The following is a 19,564-nucleotide window of genomic DNA, read 5'->3' as shown; positions in this document are numbered from 1 at the left end:
TTAAATATAATACTCTTATCGATAATGCTGCTGGTTCCAGAACTTGGCATGCAGTATGACTATTTCTCTTTGCGTGTGATTGTGATTTTTGTTGACTAATTAAGCAACTATCGATTAACATATATCATTGTCGCACAATTATGAAACAAAATGTATGGTTTTTTCAATTGCAATACACGGAGAAAAACATATCGTTCTCATCTCTTACTATTATTGTGATTATCATAATACTCATGTGACTGTACTTTATATGTGTGTATGCTCAACTATAACAAGCTTTGTAAGCTCTTTACAAGCTTTTTAACTATTCTATAATGTGTGATAACTATATAAAATGTGAAGTCAATAGGAAAAGCGAATCAAATGATGAGGAAATTTTTTATTTTATTTAATTAATCTACATAGTTTACCATAGTTCATTAAATTATGTACTTAAATCTATCTTATCACGCATCAAAAAGTCAGTCCTGCTGATACAATTATTTATTCAAGGCTCAGCTCAGTTGGTAATATTCTGGCACAAAATCATTGGCTAAGTTGCTGAGAAAATTAAAATCAGAGCAATTGTTGCTGATTTCTCCCGAGGGTGAAGGTGCTGCAGCATGAGTTGGGTCAACATAAAAACTACCTGTGTTTGCATATGATTCACTGTTATTCTCTAATTGTCCAATATTCTCAGAAGGAGTGATGACGGTGGCAGTAGCAGCAGCGATAGCTGTTGCTGCATTCGTCATTCCAGGCGTTGGGAAAGGATCTGGAGATGATACATAATTGCTTGGAATATTTGATGCTTCACCACCTTGATGTATCTGTAATGGTGGATTTTGAGCATAGTAAGAATTGGAATATTTGCTTAAATATCTATCATCACTTTGATTCGATAAAATAGATGGTTGATGAACAGCATATATTTCCGTAGAACTTTCTTGGTGCGGTTGTTGTACAGAAACATTATCATAATAATTATGACCCGTTGGTAAAGATATGCCAGAATGATCGTGTATATTTATATTTTCTTCTGTATTATGATATATTTCTGATGTAGTATAACTGTAATTATTACTACTTACATATCCATCAGAGGTATGTTCATTGTGAGAGTTAGAGTACGTTTGATTGACACCATATATATTTCCACCTTGTATATTTCTATGATATGATGCATGATAGTTCGGTCCATTTTGTAAATATCCATTGTAATCATCTGCATGTAAATAAAGTGTTTGTTGCTGATGATATTGCATCGAAGAGTTATATATAGGTTTTGTAGTTGTATTTGTTTTTTTATTTTGATTTGGTAAAGATGAAGTTGCATGGTTTTGTCGAGGATAAAGCGGATGTAATTCATTTCTAAGCAACGTACGTTGGTGATACGTATCTCTCTTACTATATATGTTTTGAGATTGATCATGATAAGCTGAAATCGCAAAGTTTTGTTTACTTAAAGTTTGCCTATTTTGATACTCAAAGGTTTTTACTGTTTGGTACGTATTGTGTAGTGTTTGAGTATTCATTTGTAATGTGATAGGAATATTTGATGAAGTTTGGGATGTTCTGTGGTCAGTGCTAGCAAGATTATTCAAAATAGTACTTGAAGTATAACTTGCTGACGATGGAGAACTTCTTGGTCTTTGTATGTAAGGATTTTGATTAGATTGTATTCCTAACGGGCTACCTTGCGGCAGTTGAGTAGATACTGGAGTTCCAGGTGTTGACGATGGTGTCAAGCTTCTCGTAGAAGAAGTTTGTCCAGATGCAGTTGAATTTACTCCGGTAGAATCCGAAATAGTTAAGCGGGTTCTACTATTTGCAGTTGAAGATATTTCTGTTGTGTTTCTTGGGGATTCCTGGCTCATTAATAATTGATTTTGAAGAGAATTAAAATTCTTATGATCACCTTCTATTTTAATTTTCACTTCAATGGTTTTTTTGGTAGTTCTTTTTGGAGATGCTATTGCACTTTCATCGTTAGATCGAGAATCATCCTCAGCTACAAGTCTTTCGAATGAACTTGATACACTATTTGTACTACCGATACTACTAGCGCCATTACTATTATTGCTAAAAGTCATACTTCCACTCGCACCTCTATTATTTAAAGCACTCAACGAATGTTTACTAGAATTTGATAACCCATTATCATTAATTTCATTAAGAGTATTAGCTCCACCAGTAATATCACATTTATGACAATTTTTCTTTTCATCCTCGTCCGTCAGTGTCTTATCTCCTGTAAGATTTTCCACACCATCTGAAGATAGAACATCTTTTTCATCACCATCTTCTTTGCTTAATGTCTGTCTTTTATGCTTCATTCGTCGATTTTGAAACCATACTTTCACCTATTAACATAAAATATTACATATTATTAAAATATACAAACAAGATTATTTGAGTGGTACTATTTTTTCTGGCTCATTTAAGTAAAGATAAATCAATGTCTTAAAATATAATTTTCAAAGATTCCATTGTGTGACTTTTTTTTAGCTAATGTATGTTATGTGCTCCCGATCGTATGTATTTATAATAGATGGCAATGTGTATGTATTTATAATAATACCATATATAGATTGCAATAAGCAATAATGTTATAACAGTAATTAAGACTAACAATTCTAGAAAGTTCTTTTTGACAGTGGATTTTTATTAATCAAGTACGTCTAATCCGAATATGTTATCGACGAAATTTCAAAAAAATTTCAGTTGAGATATCGTTGCTTATTCCTTATTACCATCCTTATAAGTACAACGAATTTCGACTGATAAAATTGATTATTTGATCACAAAGATTTTTACTATGATCAACATATGTTACTTTAATTTCAGCTTTGGAACATAAAAGTAGCAACTCAATTTATGATGTAAGAATACGGGATTCCATGATCAAGTCACCATGAAAGGTGCAGAGTTTGTCTTCCGATTTAAATGAGATAGTGTGTTCGGTGAACAGGCCCACTCGCTAGTAGCAGGCCACTGGGGGGGGGGGGGTTCCAAGAAAGCTATAAGTCGCACCTGACCACCGTTCGTTCCCACTATGACTCAGCCAACCAGAAAATTCAACGTTTGAACTTTCTGACGCTTGCGCAAACCAAAAGTTACTCTGACGTCACAAGGATGTTGTAACGAATTTTCCTATTGGCTATCGGTGACGACACTGATAAGACGAATTTTCTGATTGGCTACTTCGCTCCACGGATATGCGCAGTCAGTTTCTTTAAGAAACTACCGACAAAGACGGCGCTTTATTATTATTATTATTATTATTATTATTATTATTGTTATAACGCTTCTGTTCTGTACGCATCGCAATTTTGTTTCAATTAATTTTCGTTTGTGCAAAAAGTCCGCTTTAGTTGATACAAGAGTCTAATTAAATCTAGTTTAATCGTGCTTAATTTGTTCAAGTTTGTTTCAGACCAACTTATTGTGTTTATTCGCTAAATTCACCACCTTTTCAGTTCCGGCTTTACGACCTCGTAGCTACTAGCTTCTGATCCACATACACCGCATTGCTACGCATAATCCACTTTTTATTTAACTATCTGCTATTTTATTAATAAGAAAATTAAGTGTATATAGTGTTAATAAATTCAAAGTTTATTTTTTAATAATATTTCGCTAAAATTAATTGAGAAATCTAGTCCTAACCTGATCCACGTTTTCTCGATTATTATAAGATTTTACATAGTGACTTTATAAAATATGACTCCACAATTACAAATCATTATATACTATATCTAAAATATTCCGATTATTGAGCGTGTTTAGCCGAACTAAGTCCTGAGTAAACTTAGTAAGTTAGTTAGAGTAAGAGAAAGTTTGCCCTAACCGTCTAAGTACAGTGTGTTTTACGCCTGGACACACTTACTACTTTGTGATAGTTATAAGACTCATAACCTATATATTTATGCTCTATCTTGTATGTTGATGATATTATTTATTATTGTAATCAGAGAAATATAATGGATAATATAAATAACATTTTAATGGACGAAGTTCTTTATGATCCCTTTGAAGATATTAATAATTTAGTTCATCAATTTCCATTAAACGGTAAGTGAAAAAAACTTGTTTAAGTAAGATGAAAATTAAATTAGCTGGCATCTAAGAATTTTTAGAATTTTTTTTTATTGAAAAATAATTTTTACAAAATTAAAACAAAAATTTTCACAAGTCGAAAATTTTAAAATTTATCCGTGGAATTTTTTAAAAATAGTTTTTTAGTTCTAATTTCTACTTTAAAAAAAATATCAAAAATTTTTGTGTCGGCTAATTTAATTTTCGTTTAAGTGAGTGACACTGAAATTGACAGACCTAATGATACTTACAAGGAGAGGATACGACCTTGGGGAAACGGATTTGGATAATCTTTGACGCAGTGATAGTACACCATGTGGGTATACTACCTCTGAAATAGTAAAGTGCAATACTCAAAAATGGCTGAGAAAAACGCACTCAAAGTTTACTCAGCACTATAATATATTAATAGGTAAATAATTGATACATTAAATTATTCTTTAATAAAATATTTTTTTATTTTCAACTTCATTTCTATAAATTATCTACGGTGTATATCATGAGATATTTGTAATTCATGAATAATTCTTATAACTCTCATATTCATTATAAGTTTAACTGAAAAATATATACCTGCGCCAGACAATAAGAAGGGTCGAATATGGTATGAGGGTACAATAATTCTTGTCCTCGAGTTATTGTAAACTGTACATCGATTCGAGCTCTGTTGGCCCACCGGAAGAATAGTCATGTTGTTGTCCTTGAACCTATGTTAGTCCCACCACTTTTTCAGAAGCTTGACTATAGCAGTTAGCAGGGGCTGCTCACTTCTGACCCCCACCATACCCAATTTTGTCATTTGCAAAGACGAAGGACTACAACTTAAGAAAATGAAATTTTCCCTATATTTATTTCTGAAATATGGCAGCACTTCTAATAATAATAATATTCGAAATCCACAACCGGAAAATAACAATCCGCCATTCTTGTGGCCACTATTATTGCGATTACATGTGTTGATTTTGGTTATCTCGAATTTTTTGCGATTTGAAGCGTTATTCTTGACTTTTTATTATTATTCAGCTATCTCTAAACTCTAATTACTATTTGAGCCTATTTCTTAAATCAATAATTAATTTTTTCAAAGTCTTTTTAAATTTATTCTTTAGTAAAGTTTTATAACCTCTAACTTTTGCTATTGTTTACTTTGCGTTTGTTAATATTATTGAAGTCCAATTTTTATTTAATAATTCACATTTATTTATTTTCTTTTTTAGAAACTTTTTTCTTTTATTTATATTATATTAATTAAATATTAAATCATTATTTTTTTGTATATTGTGAAATCACATTTTTTTATTTCCTTTTGTGAAAAAAAATGTAAATAAATTCCTCATTAAGTCTACACATCATCAAATATATTACTATTATTATTATTATTATTATTATTAATTTATTATAAACAATAAAAATGTTTTATTTTTGTAATTTATTAATCAATGACTTATCAACTTATAATAAAAGCCAAAATAATTTATTCCGTAGTTTTTTTTTCTCCTAAGTATAAATTTTGCTCATTTATTTATTATAAAAAAAAAAAAAAAAAAAAGAAAGAAAGAAAACAATTTTGACATTACTTTAATTTTATTATTTATTTTGAAAAAAATAAAAAAAAAAAAAAATTCCACGGTAGCAAAATTCGAACGTGCGCCTGAACGTTGACAAGTCTTTCAGTGTCCCTCAGAGCTATCTCAGCTTACAACCAAATATCACATTAAGTAAATTTTAAGCCTCGAGCGTAAGTGGGTTTGTTTATTATTATTTATTACTTGGTGTATTTACTATTCATTTATTGTTTTATTGATGATTTTTTATTTTTCAACTGACTTCTATTGATATTTTATTATTTGTTATCATAATTCCAATAATAATTTATTATTTCGTTCCAATTTCCGCGCCTAAATTCTCTCCAATCACGTTACTCAATAGAGGGCGCTCTCAATTTCCTAAAAACTGCTGACATTTTTTCTATACTAACAAAAAAAAAACTATAGATACATAGTGATTTCAATTTTGTAGTGGTATGAATGAATCTTTGCAAAGACAAAATTCGGTCCCATCTAAAAGCATTGAGTGAGCAGCCCCTGGCAGTTAGTTTCTGAATTTCGACACGAACAGACGTATTTGTGCAGTGAAATTTACTTTAAAAATTGTTTTATAATTTATAAAATGTCATCAAGCGAAGCCAGTTCTTCTCATGGAGATGAAAACACTCCTGATACATCCTTACATAGTGATTTATCGAAGCAACGGCTAAAAGATGGAGTAGTGTATTATGAAGGTTTACTTCTTGAAAGTGATTTAATTGCAAAAACATCTTCTGACACTCTATCTGAAGATGCTATGTTGATTGGTAGAGAATTATATGATAATACGTTAGATATGTTAAATAAAAAGAAGTTCGTAAGCGATCAAGAATTGATTCATGCTCAAGAAGAATGCCCAGACGGAAATTTTGAAGCAGTAGAAGATAATTCAGTTGATGACTATGTTCCAGATGAAAAAAAACAAAAAATGATGGATTATATTCCTCTGGAATATAAAATTAAAGTTTTAAACATAGCAAAAGCTCACCCTTCATGGAAACTAGAGACATTACAAAAAATGGATGTAGTCATTTGAAGAGAATGGATCATTTGAAAGTATGGGAAAAAGATGTTGAACATGGTGGAACTAAATTTGATAAATATCATGTGATTGATTCTTGGACGTATGACCGCTTCGTCGAGGCAAGACAAAATTATCAACAAGTGACTACACGAAATTTGCAGCAATGGGCTTTAGCTGCAGCCAGCCAGTTTCCTAATCTTCAATTTACAGCGTCCGACCCATGGGTAAAAAAATTTAAACAAAGACACAACATTCGTCAACGCAAAATTACAAAATTTGTAACAGACAAAGAAGTTCACACCATGCCAGAAATTATCGCCTCTGCAGAAATGTTTCGCATTCAAACAAAACAATTGATATCTAACTTCGATAGTGACTTCGTTATTAATACAGATCAAACAGGTATATAAATTTTCTAACGGTAAACTAATTATTTTTTATTCCATTATTAAATTTAATCGAAGTTAATCATTAGATTTTTTAAAATTCATATTTTCAGGATGTCAATACCAATCAATGTTTAATAGGACACTGACGGAAAAAGGAAGCAAAACAGTGTTTGCAAAAGTACAAGACATGACCAAGGTGTCACACTCATATACTGCACAATATAGCATAACATTATCTGGAAAATTACTACCACATGTTTTTATTTGTTTGCAAGAGCCTACAGGTGATTTTGGGCCAAGAATAAAGAAAAAGGTAGAGGAATATTTAAAAAAATACAAAAATGTTATTGTCACATCATCAAAATCAGGAAAACTGACAACTACTCTCTATAAAAATTTTCTAGAGAAATGTTTAATGCCATATGTTCTAAAAAATCAATTTCTTTTAATTATTGACTCGTGGACAGGACAAGTGAAGCCAGAATTATATGATGAAATATTTCAGGATGATAAAAAAATGCCTACATGCACATTTAAAGTTATACCTCCAAAATGTACTCCGTTAGTTCAACTATGTGATGTCTATTTCTATAGACAAGTGAAAAATTTTATCAAACGATTGCAAAGTACCGCTGAACTTCTAGACAAGAATTATGAAATTCATTCCCGAGAGGATTGCATAAAATATCATTCGATTATTCATCACCAATTGTCAGCGCCAATATTTCGAGACATGATGGAATATGCCTGGTTCGCCAGCGGGCTTTGTGACACAAGAAATTTTTTTACTAATGTCAATGATGGGTGTTTCTCATTAGACTGTTTAAAAATACCGTGTCATTGTAAAAGCAGCATTTATTTGTTGTTCTTGGTGTAGAAAAACTTTTGTTTTGAATGTTTTTATCATAAGTATCACTCAGGATCATGTAATAATATCTCATAATACGTAATTATAAAATATTGCTTTAATTAATTAAAAAAATGTATAATTTTCCATTTAATTTTCGACTTATTATTTGTTTGTACCACCGCAGATAATTTATAGAAATTAAGTTTAAAATTGAAAAATTTTTTATTAAAGAATAATTTAATGTATCAATTATTTACCTATTAATATATTATAGTGCTGGGTAAACTTTGAGTGCGTTTTTCTCAGCCATTTTTGAGTATTGCACTTTAGTATTTCAGAGGTAGTATACCCACATAGTGTACTACCACTACGTCAAAGATTATCAAAATCGGTTTCCCCAAGGTCCTAATTGCATGGTTTTTAAGGCTTTCTTTCGAAGCCACAGGGGTTTCCCGATATTATTGGAGCAATTGATGGATGTCATATTGAAATTTTGCAACCACCAGGTAACGCTAACGATTATTATAATCGAAAAGAGAAACATTCCATAATATTACAAGGTATTATGACTATTTAAATATATATAAATCTATGTTAACATAAAACGTTAAGATGGAGCATCTATGATATCTTTTATATCTCACCAAATATTTATAAACTATTTTATATCATATTCTACAGGTACATGTGATGATAAGGAAAAATTCATAGACGTTCTAATTGGAAGACCAGGGAGAGCACACGATGCGTCTGTTTTTAGATCTTATACTTTATTCACCCGACTAACAGATGCTGAAAATCCCCAATTACAGCCTAACCAGCATATACTAGGTGATGCTGCGTATCCATTAATGATGAATCTTTTAACGCCTTTTAAAGACAATGGTCATCTCACTAGACGTCAAGTCAATTATAATATCAAACATGCGTCATCTCGATCAATAATCGAACGCGCGTTTGGTTTATTAAAAGGAAAATTTCGTAGACTACAATACTTAAACGTTGAGTCTGTTGAAATGGCCATCAAAATGGTTTCTGCAGCATGTACTTTGCACAATTTCATTTTAATTCAAGGAGATGTAAATGTTGGGAACAATTTTCCAGGCCAAAATATTAATAATAATAACAATATTGATAACAATGATGCAATGGAAATTGATGTAAATGTAGAAGAGGAAAATGAAAATGCCGATGCAAGTGCAAAGCAAAATGACATCATGGATTCTATGTAAGTTACAGAAGATTAATAGTTGGGCGATTCTCTTTAAAGACGTCTTAAATCTGTACAAAATTCTCGACCAAATTATTTCTGATTTTATTAGAAAAAAAAATTAACAAGGGCTATAAATGTATCAGCTTAATAATAATAAAGAAATATCCCATGTAATTTATGTTTTTTCGATATTTGTGTATCTTTTGCTACATAATATGACAGGGGATTTTTTTTTTTTTTTTATCAAATTGAGAAAAATCAAGCAAACTATTTCAATATATCCAACTTTTCAAGTTCTCAATGAATGAAAACATTAATTAGAATAATATTAAGACTTATGGGTCCAATTTTATAAATAAAAATAGTTGCCAGGGGACTGAGTTTTAAAGTGGCCCAGAGACATATTTCCAGCACAAATGGTGCTTTGTCACTAAATAAAATGGCGATAAAGCGCTAACAGCCCTATGGTTATTAACTCAAAGCTAGTTAGATCCTTATAAACCTTACAAAAGGTAAAATAACACGCTGGGTTTTTTTTTTGGCTTTGAACTTCTGGCAAGGGACTGTTCTTAAAATGCCTGGGACAAACTTTGGCTTAATGAATTTAATGAAACAAATTAATTTTCGGTACTTTTTATTGAAGAAGATTGTTAGTTAACTAATTGAGTTCATAAACATTATGGACCAAATTATATATTATGGACGAATAACTTAAAATTTAATCTTAAAGCTTAATTTTGGGAATGGAACAGCCCAGGGGACTTTTATATCGGTAGTTTATGAATTTATAGCAAAAAAACCAAAATTTATTTCACATTAGTTTTCAATGCTCCAAATAAAAATTATATTTGAACTATATTAGAATTAAAATATTATAGAAATTACATATTTTATAATTATATATGCTCCAAATGTTTTTCTACTTTCATAATAAATTGTTTTTAGTAACAAGATAACAATTTTTCTAATAAAAAAATGTCTGGGTCAGCAAAAAACATCCTTACAGAGAATCACCTAGTTGTATTATTGAATCAGTTGGGGGAAAAAATTTGTAAAGAATAAAATTATACTTTTTTTTTTTTTTAACAAATCTTTTCTTTATTTTATGCATTAAATATCTTAGTATGATAGACAAAGGGTACTATTTTTATATTGACTCAGTATAGACTTATTTTTAAAACAATAAGCTTCTGAATACGTATTCATATAATATAAATATCACAATTCACAAATTATAATCTATTCATCACATCTTTATCAAATAAGTTTGTACCATTTGCTATTTATTTCATTTTAAAATATATATTACTCAACGAATACTATTAACTACTTAACAGTCTTTTGAAAACCCTAAGTGTAGATTATAAAGATACTGAAACATTATTATTGTACTAATTTAGAATTAGAAATTTAACATAGAATAGAACTTGACATCTGGATAAAATAATTAGTGAATTTTAAAATGCTTATATCCTATTTTTTAATTTATAAGACTAGCAATTATACTAAAATCTTTTGGAAAATTCACTTATTTTAAATTCGTAATTTAATATCACATGGAATGTAAGATCTGAGAAAATTAAAAGTATACTTCATTTTTGAAATTCAAGTATTTGTTTTAACAGTTGATTACGTTGTTTATAGGCCTCGATGAAATCATTCATTTTTTATGTCCAAATTAAAAGATTTTCTTTTTGAACATTTTTGCATTGTTCAAGAGTGTCTTTTAATCCTCGCATAACTTCTAACTTATCAGAGTCTAGGTCCAGCTGTTTTTGTCTCTGCTGATAAATATTTTTTCCTCTAGCAGATTTATAACATTTTTGTGATATTTTATCAGAATCATCGCCAGAATGAACTATATTTGAACTTGAAGCTGAAGCCTGACTACTAGCTGATGAACCACACCCATTCTCTCTGCTGCAATAAATAATTAACTTAAAGATAATACGAGTTAGAATATTAACAAAAAAATAATAAATTTAATTATTTTAGTATATACATAGACGAAGAATTTGATAAGTTCAGAACTTCATCGCTTACGTCTGCAGGCATACTTGTGACTACATCATGCCGAAAATTAATAGACAGATCATTATGAAAAATTTCATCCATAGAATTCAACCATAGCCATGGTTTACGGGCAGCTCCAGTCGTCTTTTTTGAATTGTTTTTTTTTATTTTAGCATAAGTGGTCTTCATATTACCAAATTTTTTTGATAAAGCATCCGCAGAAAATATCAGGTTTTGTTTTTCAAATTCGGCTGATATTTCACGCCACAAAGTAATTTTCTTTATCTTAGGGCTCCTAAATTTATTCTTTTGAATTAAATACTCATGCAGCAATAGTTTTATAGAAGCATTATCCCATATTGAGCCATCATCCTTATCATTCTTGTCTATAAAACCATTCACAGAATAGATACTAATTAATATTGATAAACTAATAAATATGAGACTTAGCTATGAATCACAAATATATACAAAACCTTTTTCGACGATCTCTTCAGTGTTATTAAAATCTTCATATTGATTGAGATTTGAACTTTCTTCTTCATTAGCATAAACGTTTTCATCGAATACTTGGTCATTAACATAAACATCTTCATCGAGTACTTGGTTTTCTACCATTTCTTTTAAATAAGACGTGGCATAATTCCAATCTACATATTAAATATTAAATTAATATAATTAAACTTTGTATATATCTCATCAAAATATATGAGTATGAATTTAGAAAAGACAAAACATTTTTCTGGCTAAAATTTTAATGTGCATTTTAAAAATTTTCAAGGTTTTTTTTTATTTTTCAAAAATATTAATGCTTCCAAATTTCATAGTTGCACAAATATTTTATTTATTTATTTAAAAAACTCTACATATCTTTTTATAACCTCACTTTAGCTTACCGGTAATCATTTTATTATGAAATTCTTTAGTTCCAGATATTTCATAAAGTAAATCATTATATTCGTAGTGCCTACTGTAATAATTACACTCGTCCATTTTGTAAAAGTTCAATTTTACACAAAAAAAATATTTTTGACTCACAAATCGTATTATTTTTCCTTGATTACTTATTTGTTGTTGATAACGTTTACGTAAGTATACTAACAAGGGGAGGATACGACCTTGGGGAAACCGATTTTGATAATCTTTGACGTAGTGGTAGTACACTATGTGGGTATACTACCTCTGAAATACTAAAGTGCAATACTCAAAAATGGCTGAGAAAAACGCACTCAAAGTTTACCCAGCACTATAATATATTAATAGGTAAATAATTGATACATTAAATTATTCTTTAATAAAAAATTTTTCAATTTTAAACTTAATTTCTATAAATTATCTGCGGTGGTACAAACAAATAATAAGTCGAAAATTAAATGGAAAATTATACATTTTTTTAATTAATTAAAGCAATATTTTATAATTACGTATTATGAGATATTATTACATGATCCTGAGTGATACTTATGATAAAAACATTCAAAACAAAAAGTTTTTCTACACCAAGAACAACAAATAAATGCTGCTTTTTTACAATGACACGGTATTTTTAAACAGTCTAATGAGAAACACCCATCATTGACATTAGTAAAAAAATTTCTTGTGTCACAAAGCCCGCTGGCGAACCAGGCATATTCCATCATGTCTCGAAATATTGGCGCTGACAATTGGTGATGAATAATCGAATGAATTTTTATGCAATCCTCTCGGGAATGAATTTCATAATTCTTGTCTAGAAGTTCAGCGGTACTTTGCAATCGTTTGATAAAATTTTTCACTTGTCTATAGAAATAGACATCACATAGTTGAACTAACGGAGTACATTTTGGAGGTATAACTTTAAATGTGCATGTAGGCATTTTTTTATCATCCTGAAATATTTCATCATATAATTCTGGCTTCACTTGTCCTGTCCACGAGTCAATAATTAAAAGAAATTTATTTTTTTGAACATATGGCATTAAACATTTCTCTAGAAAATTTTTATAGAGAGTAGTTGTCAGTTTTCCTGATTTTGATGATGTGACAATAACATTTTTGTATTTTTTTAAATATTCCTCTACCTTTTTCTTTATTCTTGGCCCAAAATCACCTGTAGGCTCTTGCAAACAAATAAAAACATGTGGTAGTAATTTTCCAGATAATGTTATGCTATATTGTGCAGTATATGAGTGTGACACCTTGGTCATGTCTTGTACTTTTGCAAACACTGTTTTGCTTCCTTTTTCCGTCAGTGTCCTATTAAACATTGATTGGTATTGACATCCTGAAAATATGAATTTTAAAAAATCTAATGATTAACTTCGATTAAATTTAATAATGGAATAAAAAATAATTAGTTTACCGTTAGAAAATTTATATACCTGTTTGATCTGTATTAATAACGAAGTCACTATCGAAGTTAGATATCAATTGTTTTGTTTGAATGCGAAACATTTCTGCAGAGGCGATAATTTCTGGCATGGTGTGAACTTCTTTGTCTGTTACAAATTTTGTAATTTTGCGTTGACGAATGTTGTGTCTTTGTTTAAATTTTTTACCCATGGGTCCGGACGCAGTAAATTGAAGATTAGGAAACTGGCTGGCTGCAGCTAAAGCCCATTGCTGCAAATTTCGTGTAGTCACTTGTTGATAATTTTGTCTTGCCTCGACGAAGCGGTCATACGTCCAAGAATCAATCACATGATATTTATCAAATTTAGTTCCACCATGTTCAACATCTTTTTCCCATACTTTCAAATGATCCATTCTCTTCAAATGACTACATCCATTTTTTTGTAATGTCTCTAGTTTCCATGAAGGGTGAGCTTTTGCTAAGTTTAAAACTTTAATTTTATATTCCAGAGGAATATAATCCATCATTTTTTGTTTTTTTTTTTTTTCATCTGGAACATAGTCATCAACTGAATTATCTTCTACTGCTTCAAAATTTCCGTCTGGGCATTCTTCTTGAGCATGAATCAATTCTTGATCGCTTACGAACTTCTTTTTATTTAACATATCTAACGTATTATCATATAATTCTCTACCAATCAACATAGCATCTTCAGATAGAGTGTCAGAAGATGTTTTTGCAATTAAATCACTTTCAAGAAGTAAACCTTCATAATACACTACTCCATCTTTTAGCCGTTGCTTCGATAAATCACTATGTAAGGATGTATCAGGAGTGTTTTCATCTCCATGAGAAGAACTGGCTTCGCTTGATGACATTTTATAAATTATAAAACAATTTTTAAAGTAAATTTCACTGCACAAATACGTCTGTTCGTGTCGAAATTCAGAAACTAACTGCTATAGTCAAGCTTCTGAAAAAGTGGTGGGACTAACATAGGTTCAAGGACAACAACATGACTATTCTTCCGGTGGGCCAACAGAGCTCGAATCGATGTACAGTTTACAATAACTCGAGGACAAGAATTATTGTACCCTCATACCATATTCGACCCTTCTTATTGTCTGGCGCAGGTATATATTTTTCAGTTAAACTTATAATGAATATGAGAGTTATAAGAATTATTCATGAATTACAAATATCTCATGATATACACCGTAGATAATTTATAGAAATGAAGTTGAAAATAAAAAAATATTTTATTAAAGAATAATTTAATGTATCAATTATTTACCTATTAATATATTATAGTGCTGAGTAAACTTTGAGTGCGTTTTTCTCAGCCATTTTTGAGTATTGCACTTTACTATTTCAGAGGTAGTATACCCACATGGTGTACTATCACTGCGTCAAAGATTATCCAAATCCGTTTCCCCAAGGTCGTATCCTCCCCTTGTAAGTAAAATGGCGGCGAGAAAAAAGTTCCTTAGTATCCGTAAAGTGTCCAGGCCGAAAACTTAGCTTAGTGCACTTACTAACTTACTAAGTTTACTCAGGACTTAGTTCGGCTGAACACGCTCATTACTTTTATTAGTGATAACAGCCGCATAATAAGCATGGGATAAAAATAAATTAATCATAACTATTTTCAAGAAATACGTTTACTGAAATTTTTGACTCTTAATGTTGAATGCTTCAACCGAATTGATTGCGTTTAAAGGCTTGTGACGCCGCTGCTTAACTTTTCAGAAGAGACTAAATTTATAAAAGTTTGGAAAATCCAAAAAATACGCCCTAAACGCTCATTCTATTTCAAATCAGAAAATAATTATAATCAATTTAAGAAACAATCTAAAACTCTTGAAAAATTCACTATGGAGACTTTTCAAAATTTATTGGTCCAAATCGATATAAATAGTATTAAAAATTTAAGTTTAGTGGAATCTTTTCGAACTCCCTCAAGTTCATTCAAATCCTTCAAGCCGCTTAAAACTTAGAGAAGGTTTACATTAACCTCTATCCACACTAGGGCATTTAAAAAAAAAAAAAAATTTTTTTTTTTTCTTGGAACCAGGCTCAAAAGTTTCGTTTGGATGCCAAAATAGGTCTCTGAAAATATAAGCCCTTAATATTAACATTAAGGTTGTCCACCGCGCACTTTTCGATTTCCCATAAGAATAACACAGGAAAAAAGTTTTTTTTTTGTTCTGATTTTTGTAACTAATGAACCATCGATTGTTTTGGAATTTTGATCAAATATTTTTGTAGAAAATTGAACGCTCTACAAAAAAGCTTTGATATCATTTTTCGATTACTCAACTCATTCAGAAGTTATTCAAGGTCAAAGTTAAATTCATTATCAATTTAGTCGTTTTTTTTATAATCCCTCGAATTTTATTAGTTTCAAGGTCTTAAAATGAATTGAAAGTTTATTTTTAAGGTCTTGGAGTTTAAAAAAAATAAAACTATTATCTTTGGTCATTAAAGATTGCAATAATTTTATTGAAAAATCATTTTTAAATAGATTGCACATAAAAATAAGTTAAATTTTATTCATTGCCTGAAGAGTTATTCGTGTTATTCCGTTTTCTTAATTCAGACCAACAGACAAGTGAATTTATTTAACATGTACGTATTCATGACTAATAAATATTATATATTAATTACTTAAAACTTATAACAAATTAAAAATGTATTACTTCTCATAAATATGAATTTTTTTTTGTCTAAAAATGATTTTTACACATTTACATGAAATTGATCTTGCTTAAGAGTTGTCTTATTGTAATTGGGATATCTCTGCCGATGTTCGCGAACTACTTGCAATAAGTATTGCAGTTGTTGCTCATCTTTTGTGAGATAATTGTTGTATTCCTCAATCAAAGCAACATCTTGTTCAGCTACATCATTAGTGACTTTTAACGTATTGAAATATTCTGAACATTCCTTATATGAATCATTTCTGCACCATGTTGAAATATCATCCTCTAAAAAATCGCATGGCAAATCGAATTTTTTGAATAGTTCTAGCGAATTTTTGGAAACAAAATCACTCAAATCTTTTTCCAATAAAGATTCAAGATCTTGCTCCATAATCTCATACCTTTGGCGCATTGGTGTAGAACTTTCCCGATTTTGAATTGCCGCAACAATTTTTTTTTTTCACATTAACAGATATATTGTCGTCAAATAATGAGATTGTGGTCAATTCTTCATTTAAATACCACAAGTGTTCCATCATTTTTTGACAAGCTCGTTGTAACAGTGGCGAATTAATTTTTTTAGAATGAATCAAATTCTTCATAAATTCTAAGTCATTGTTTGGTGCTTGGATAGCAGAAGTTGAATTATACCATACTTTGATATAAAATAAAATTACAAAAATACAAATTCTGCGTAAATTTTTCTTTTCTTGATCTGAAAGTTTAAACTGATTACGAAATAAAAATATTTTCAAGCTGTAAATAGCCTTAGACATCCATCGCGCATAGTGCATGGCACCAGGTCGTTCAAAAGAAATGATTTTTCATAAGAACTATCAAGGAACACTAAACATAGGAGTAAAAGTTCTTGATAATCATCTCGAGGCTGTGACATCTAAAAAAAAAAAAAAAAAAACAACAAATTAATCAATTGTAATTTAAAGATTTAAAAGTCTCAATAAGAGTAATAAACCATTTGTACCTGTAGGCAGTTGTTAATGAAAGTAAAAATTTCAGCCTTTTTTTCTATTAAAGTATTTGCTACAGTTTCATCCTCAATTCCACTTTTATAATTGGATTGATCAACTTTGTCCCAGAATTTTTTAAATCTAATAAATATTGGAACGTTAGGACCCGATGTCGTCTTCCAAAGAACTTCAAAAACTCCTCTCATAATAATCTCCATTATGTGATGGCGACATGGAAGCCATACTAATTTTCTGCCAAGTTCTTTTTCGATTAAAACACAAGTTCCTTTGTAAATACCTAAATTACAAAAAGATACCAAGATAAAATCAATCATACAAACTTTATAAAAATTCAATGAATCATACAAGTATTTACAGGTGGCGCATCAAAACACATTGCTTTCACATATGGAGCAACTTCCCACTGATTCAAAGTGTCAATAAAAGCAGAAGCTTGTTTAAGAGCAGTTCGTCGTCAGCTTTTGGAACTCCGAGAAGTTAATCAACCCCAGAAACTGATAAAAGAACTGCAATACGGTCCACAGTTTTCGTGCTTGCAATATCACTGAGAATTTTCCCGTCCCAATGCACTACATAACGATCGTCTTTGTGAAATTCAGATTTCAGATCCTTAGCAATCTCTGACCTAAATTTAATTCGCGTTCGATAAATTGTACTGTAACTCAGATTAAGAGTTGACAGATTGATTCCCACACTTTTGTACGCAGCAGATAAAATAAAAATGGCATTCCTGTGAGTCACTTATGATCGATCAAGTGCAGCATAGAGTTCAGGTGTTATTACATTCAATTTTAGAGTTTGTTTCGGTTGGCTAAGTTGACTTTCAAAATCAGATACATCAGTAGATATATGACTCAATGTTGTTGCTGATAAGTTAGATTGAAATAATGAAGATTTTTGACTCGCTAGAGCCACATTAGCGTCAGGTTCGTTTGTATCTAAAAATAATTATTGAAAGTATATTGCAACAGTAATACATGAATAATTGAAATAGCAGTTGATCTAGAACTTACCAACAGGCTCTACGTCCATAGCATCTTCAGTATTTTCCGCTGAGCTCAATTGAACAACATTATCAATCAAACCGAATCTACTTTTTGATCGCTGACCTGATAAGAACAACTTTTTATCATCAGTGAGATATTTTTCGACATTTACTTTGGCAATGTCGAATAAATTTGCCAATTTTTGATGGAAAATTGCTTCATTTTTTTTCTGTATTGCAGACCGTTTTCGTTGAGAAGACTTTTGTAATTTTTTGTCTTCTTCTAATATTTTTTCAAATTTTTTTAACGCATATTTTTTCTCATACGTTGGGATGCCAGCCTCAGACCACTTTTTTTCGAGTTTATCAATTGTTTTTTGAAGACTTCCTCTATAATTTATTTTGAGAATATTTTTATGATAAAAAAATACCGCATTAACCTCTTTTATTAAGGGAAGTTTACGTCCAACAAAATCCGCCACTGGATCACCAATAATATTGATCAATTTAGTCTTTTTCAATGTTATCATATAATTCACAAAGAAAATTTAAACTTGAAAATTATAAATATTCACTAATTGCTCACGAGTTTCCACAACTTATGTAAACAAGACGTCTATTAAATAGAAATGTCAAAACAATCAATTAATCTAATGAAATGATGACATTTACACTCAGCGCCATCTGATTATCGATTTTGAAATGACAATTTTAAAATAACTGATTACCAATATCTATAGAGCTAACTGTCATTGATAAATTGTTTTAAGTACTTCGTCCATCTTTATCATACAGCGAAAAATATTGGTTAACAATCCTCAGAAGTCTAATTAGTATTTTATAAAATATTTGGGGAACATTTTTTCTAAAAACAATATTTTTGCCAAATCATTCAGAAAAACGGCTAAATTGATAATGAATTTAACTTTGACCTTGAATAACTTTTGAATGAGTTGAATAATCAAAAAATGATATCAGAGCTTTTTTGTAGAACGTTCAATTCTCTACAAAAATATTTGATCAAAATTTCAAAGCAATCGATGGTTCATTAGTTACAAAAATCAGAACAAAAAAAAAACTTTTTTCTTGTGTTATTCTTATGGGAAATCAAAAAGTGCGCGGTGGACAACCTTAATATTAATATTAAGGGCTCATATTTTCAGAGACCTATTTTGGCATCCAAACGAAACTTTTGAGCCTGGTTCCAAGAAAAAAAAAAATTTTTTTTTTTTGAAACGCCCTAATCCACACACACATAAAATACATACCAACGTAGTGACATCCTCGTAGGATTAGTCAGAACTGTTTTCTAAGTCCTCGAAACATATAGATCTGATGAAAACTCGATTTTCGAAAATCAGGGTGGAAAAAATAACTTTCCGATTTTTACAAAATCAACATTAT

The 19,564-nt window shown here is 30.1% G+C and overlaps 6 protein-coding genes across 7 annotated transcripts; 1 reads left to right on the top strand and 5 right to left on the bottom strand.

The window, feature by feature from the left end:
• Nucleotides 1-359: 359 nt before the first annotated feature.
• Nucleotides 360-4,768, bottom strand: LOC123275241 (homeotic protein proboscipedia-like). Its single transcript, XM_044743217.1, has 2 exons — nt 4,754-4,768; nt 360-2,342 (listed from the first exon to the last, which is right to left on the bottom strand). The coding sequence occupies exons 1-2, from the start codon at nt 4,766-4,768 to the stop codon at nt 495-497; spliced, it is 1,863 nt and encodes a 620-aa protein (XP_044599152.1). The 3' UTR covers nt 360-494.
• Nucleotides 4,769-6,704: 1,936 nt separating this feature from the next.
• LOC123275233 lies at nt 6,705-9,262 on the top strand. Its single transcript, XM_044743203.1, has 4 exons — nt 6,705-7,089; nt 7,187-7,389; nt 8,372-8,486; nt 8,608-9,262. Exons 1-4 carry the CDS (start codon nt 6,705-6,707, stop codon nt 9,156-9,158), a joined length of 1,254 nt encoding a protein of 417 aa, XP_044599138.1. The 3' UTR covers nt 9,159-9,262.
• Nucleotides 9,263-10,657: 1,395 nt separating this feature from the next.
• On the bottom strand, nt 10,658-12,216 carry LOC123272195. Its single transcript, XM_044738897.1, has 4 exons — nt 12,049-12,216; nt 11,629-11,802; nt 11,142-11,538; nt 10,658-11,059 (listed from the first exon to the last, which is right to left on the bottom strand). The coding sequence occupies exons 1-4, from the start codon at nt 12,143-12,145 to the stop codon at nt 10,807-10,809; spliced, it is 921 nt and encodes a 306-aa protein (XP_044594832.1). The 5' UTR covers nt 12,146-12,216; the 3' UTR covers nt 10,658-10,806.
• Nucleotides 12,217-12,502: 286 nt separating this feature from the next.
• LOC123272185 lies at nt 12,503-13,680 on the bottom strand. Of its 2 annotated transcripts, none has more exons than XM_044738887.1 (2): nt 13,513-13,680; nt 12,503-13,439 (listed from the first exon to the last, which is right to left on the bottom strand). In XM_044738887.1, the coding sequence occupies exons 1-2, from the start codon at nt 13,610-13,612 to the stop codon at nt 12,580-12,582; spliced, it is 960 nt and encodes a 319-aa protein (XP_044594822.1). In that variant the 5' UTR covers nt 13,613-13,680; the 3' UTR covers nt 12,503-12,579. The 2 variants fall into 2 exon arrangements, with proteins under 2 accessions (XP_044594822.1, XP_044594825.1); XM_044738890.1 differs by having other exon boundaries at nt 12,503-13,415.
• Nucleotides 13,681-16,067: 2,387 nt separating this feature from the next.
• LOC123272225 lies at nt 16,068-17,534 on the bottom strand. Its single transcript, XM_044738927.1, has 2 exons — nt 17,169-17,534; nt 16,068-17,081 (listed from the first exon to the last, which is right to left on the bottom strand). Exons 1-2 carry the CDS (start codon nt 17,487-17,489, stop codon nt 16,938-16,940), a joined length of 465 nt encoding a protein of 154 aa, XP_044594862.1. The 5' UTR covers nt 17,490-17,534; the 3' UTR covers nt 16,068-16,937.
• Nucleotides 17,535-17,688: 154 nt separating this feature from the next.
• On the bottom strand, nt 17,689-19,109 carry LOC123272216. Its single transcript, XM_044738920.1, has 2 exons — nt 18,189-19,109; nt 17,689-18,113 (listed from the first exon to the last, which is right to left on the bottom strand). Exons 1-2 carry the CDS (start codon nt 18,688-18,690, stop codon nt 17,917-17,919), a joined length of 699 nt encoding a protein of 232 aa, XP_044594855.1. The 5' UTR covers nt 18,691-19,109; the 3' UTR covers nt 17,689-17,916.
• Between the last annotated feature and the right edge of the window lie 455 nt (nt 19,110-19,564).

This window comes from Cotesia glomerata, linkage group LG1 (genome assembly GCF_020080835.1).
Source record: "Cotesia glomerata isolate CgM1 linkage group LG1, MPM_Cglom_v2.3, whole genome shotgun sequence".
Classification (NCBI taxonomy): Eukaryota; Metazoa; Arthropoda; class Insecta; order Hymenoptera; family Braconidae; genus Cotesia; species Cotesia glomerata.
This window is presented reverse-complemented; position numbering and strand designations above follow the sequence as displayed.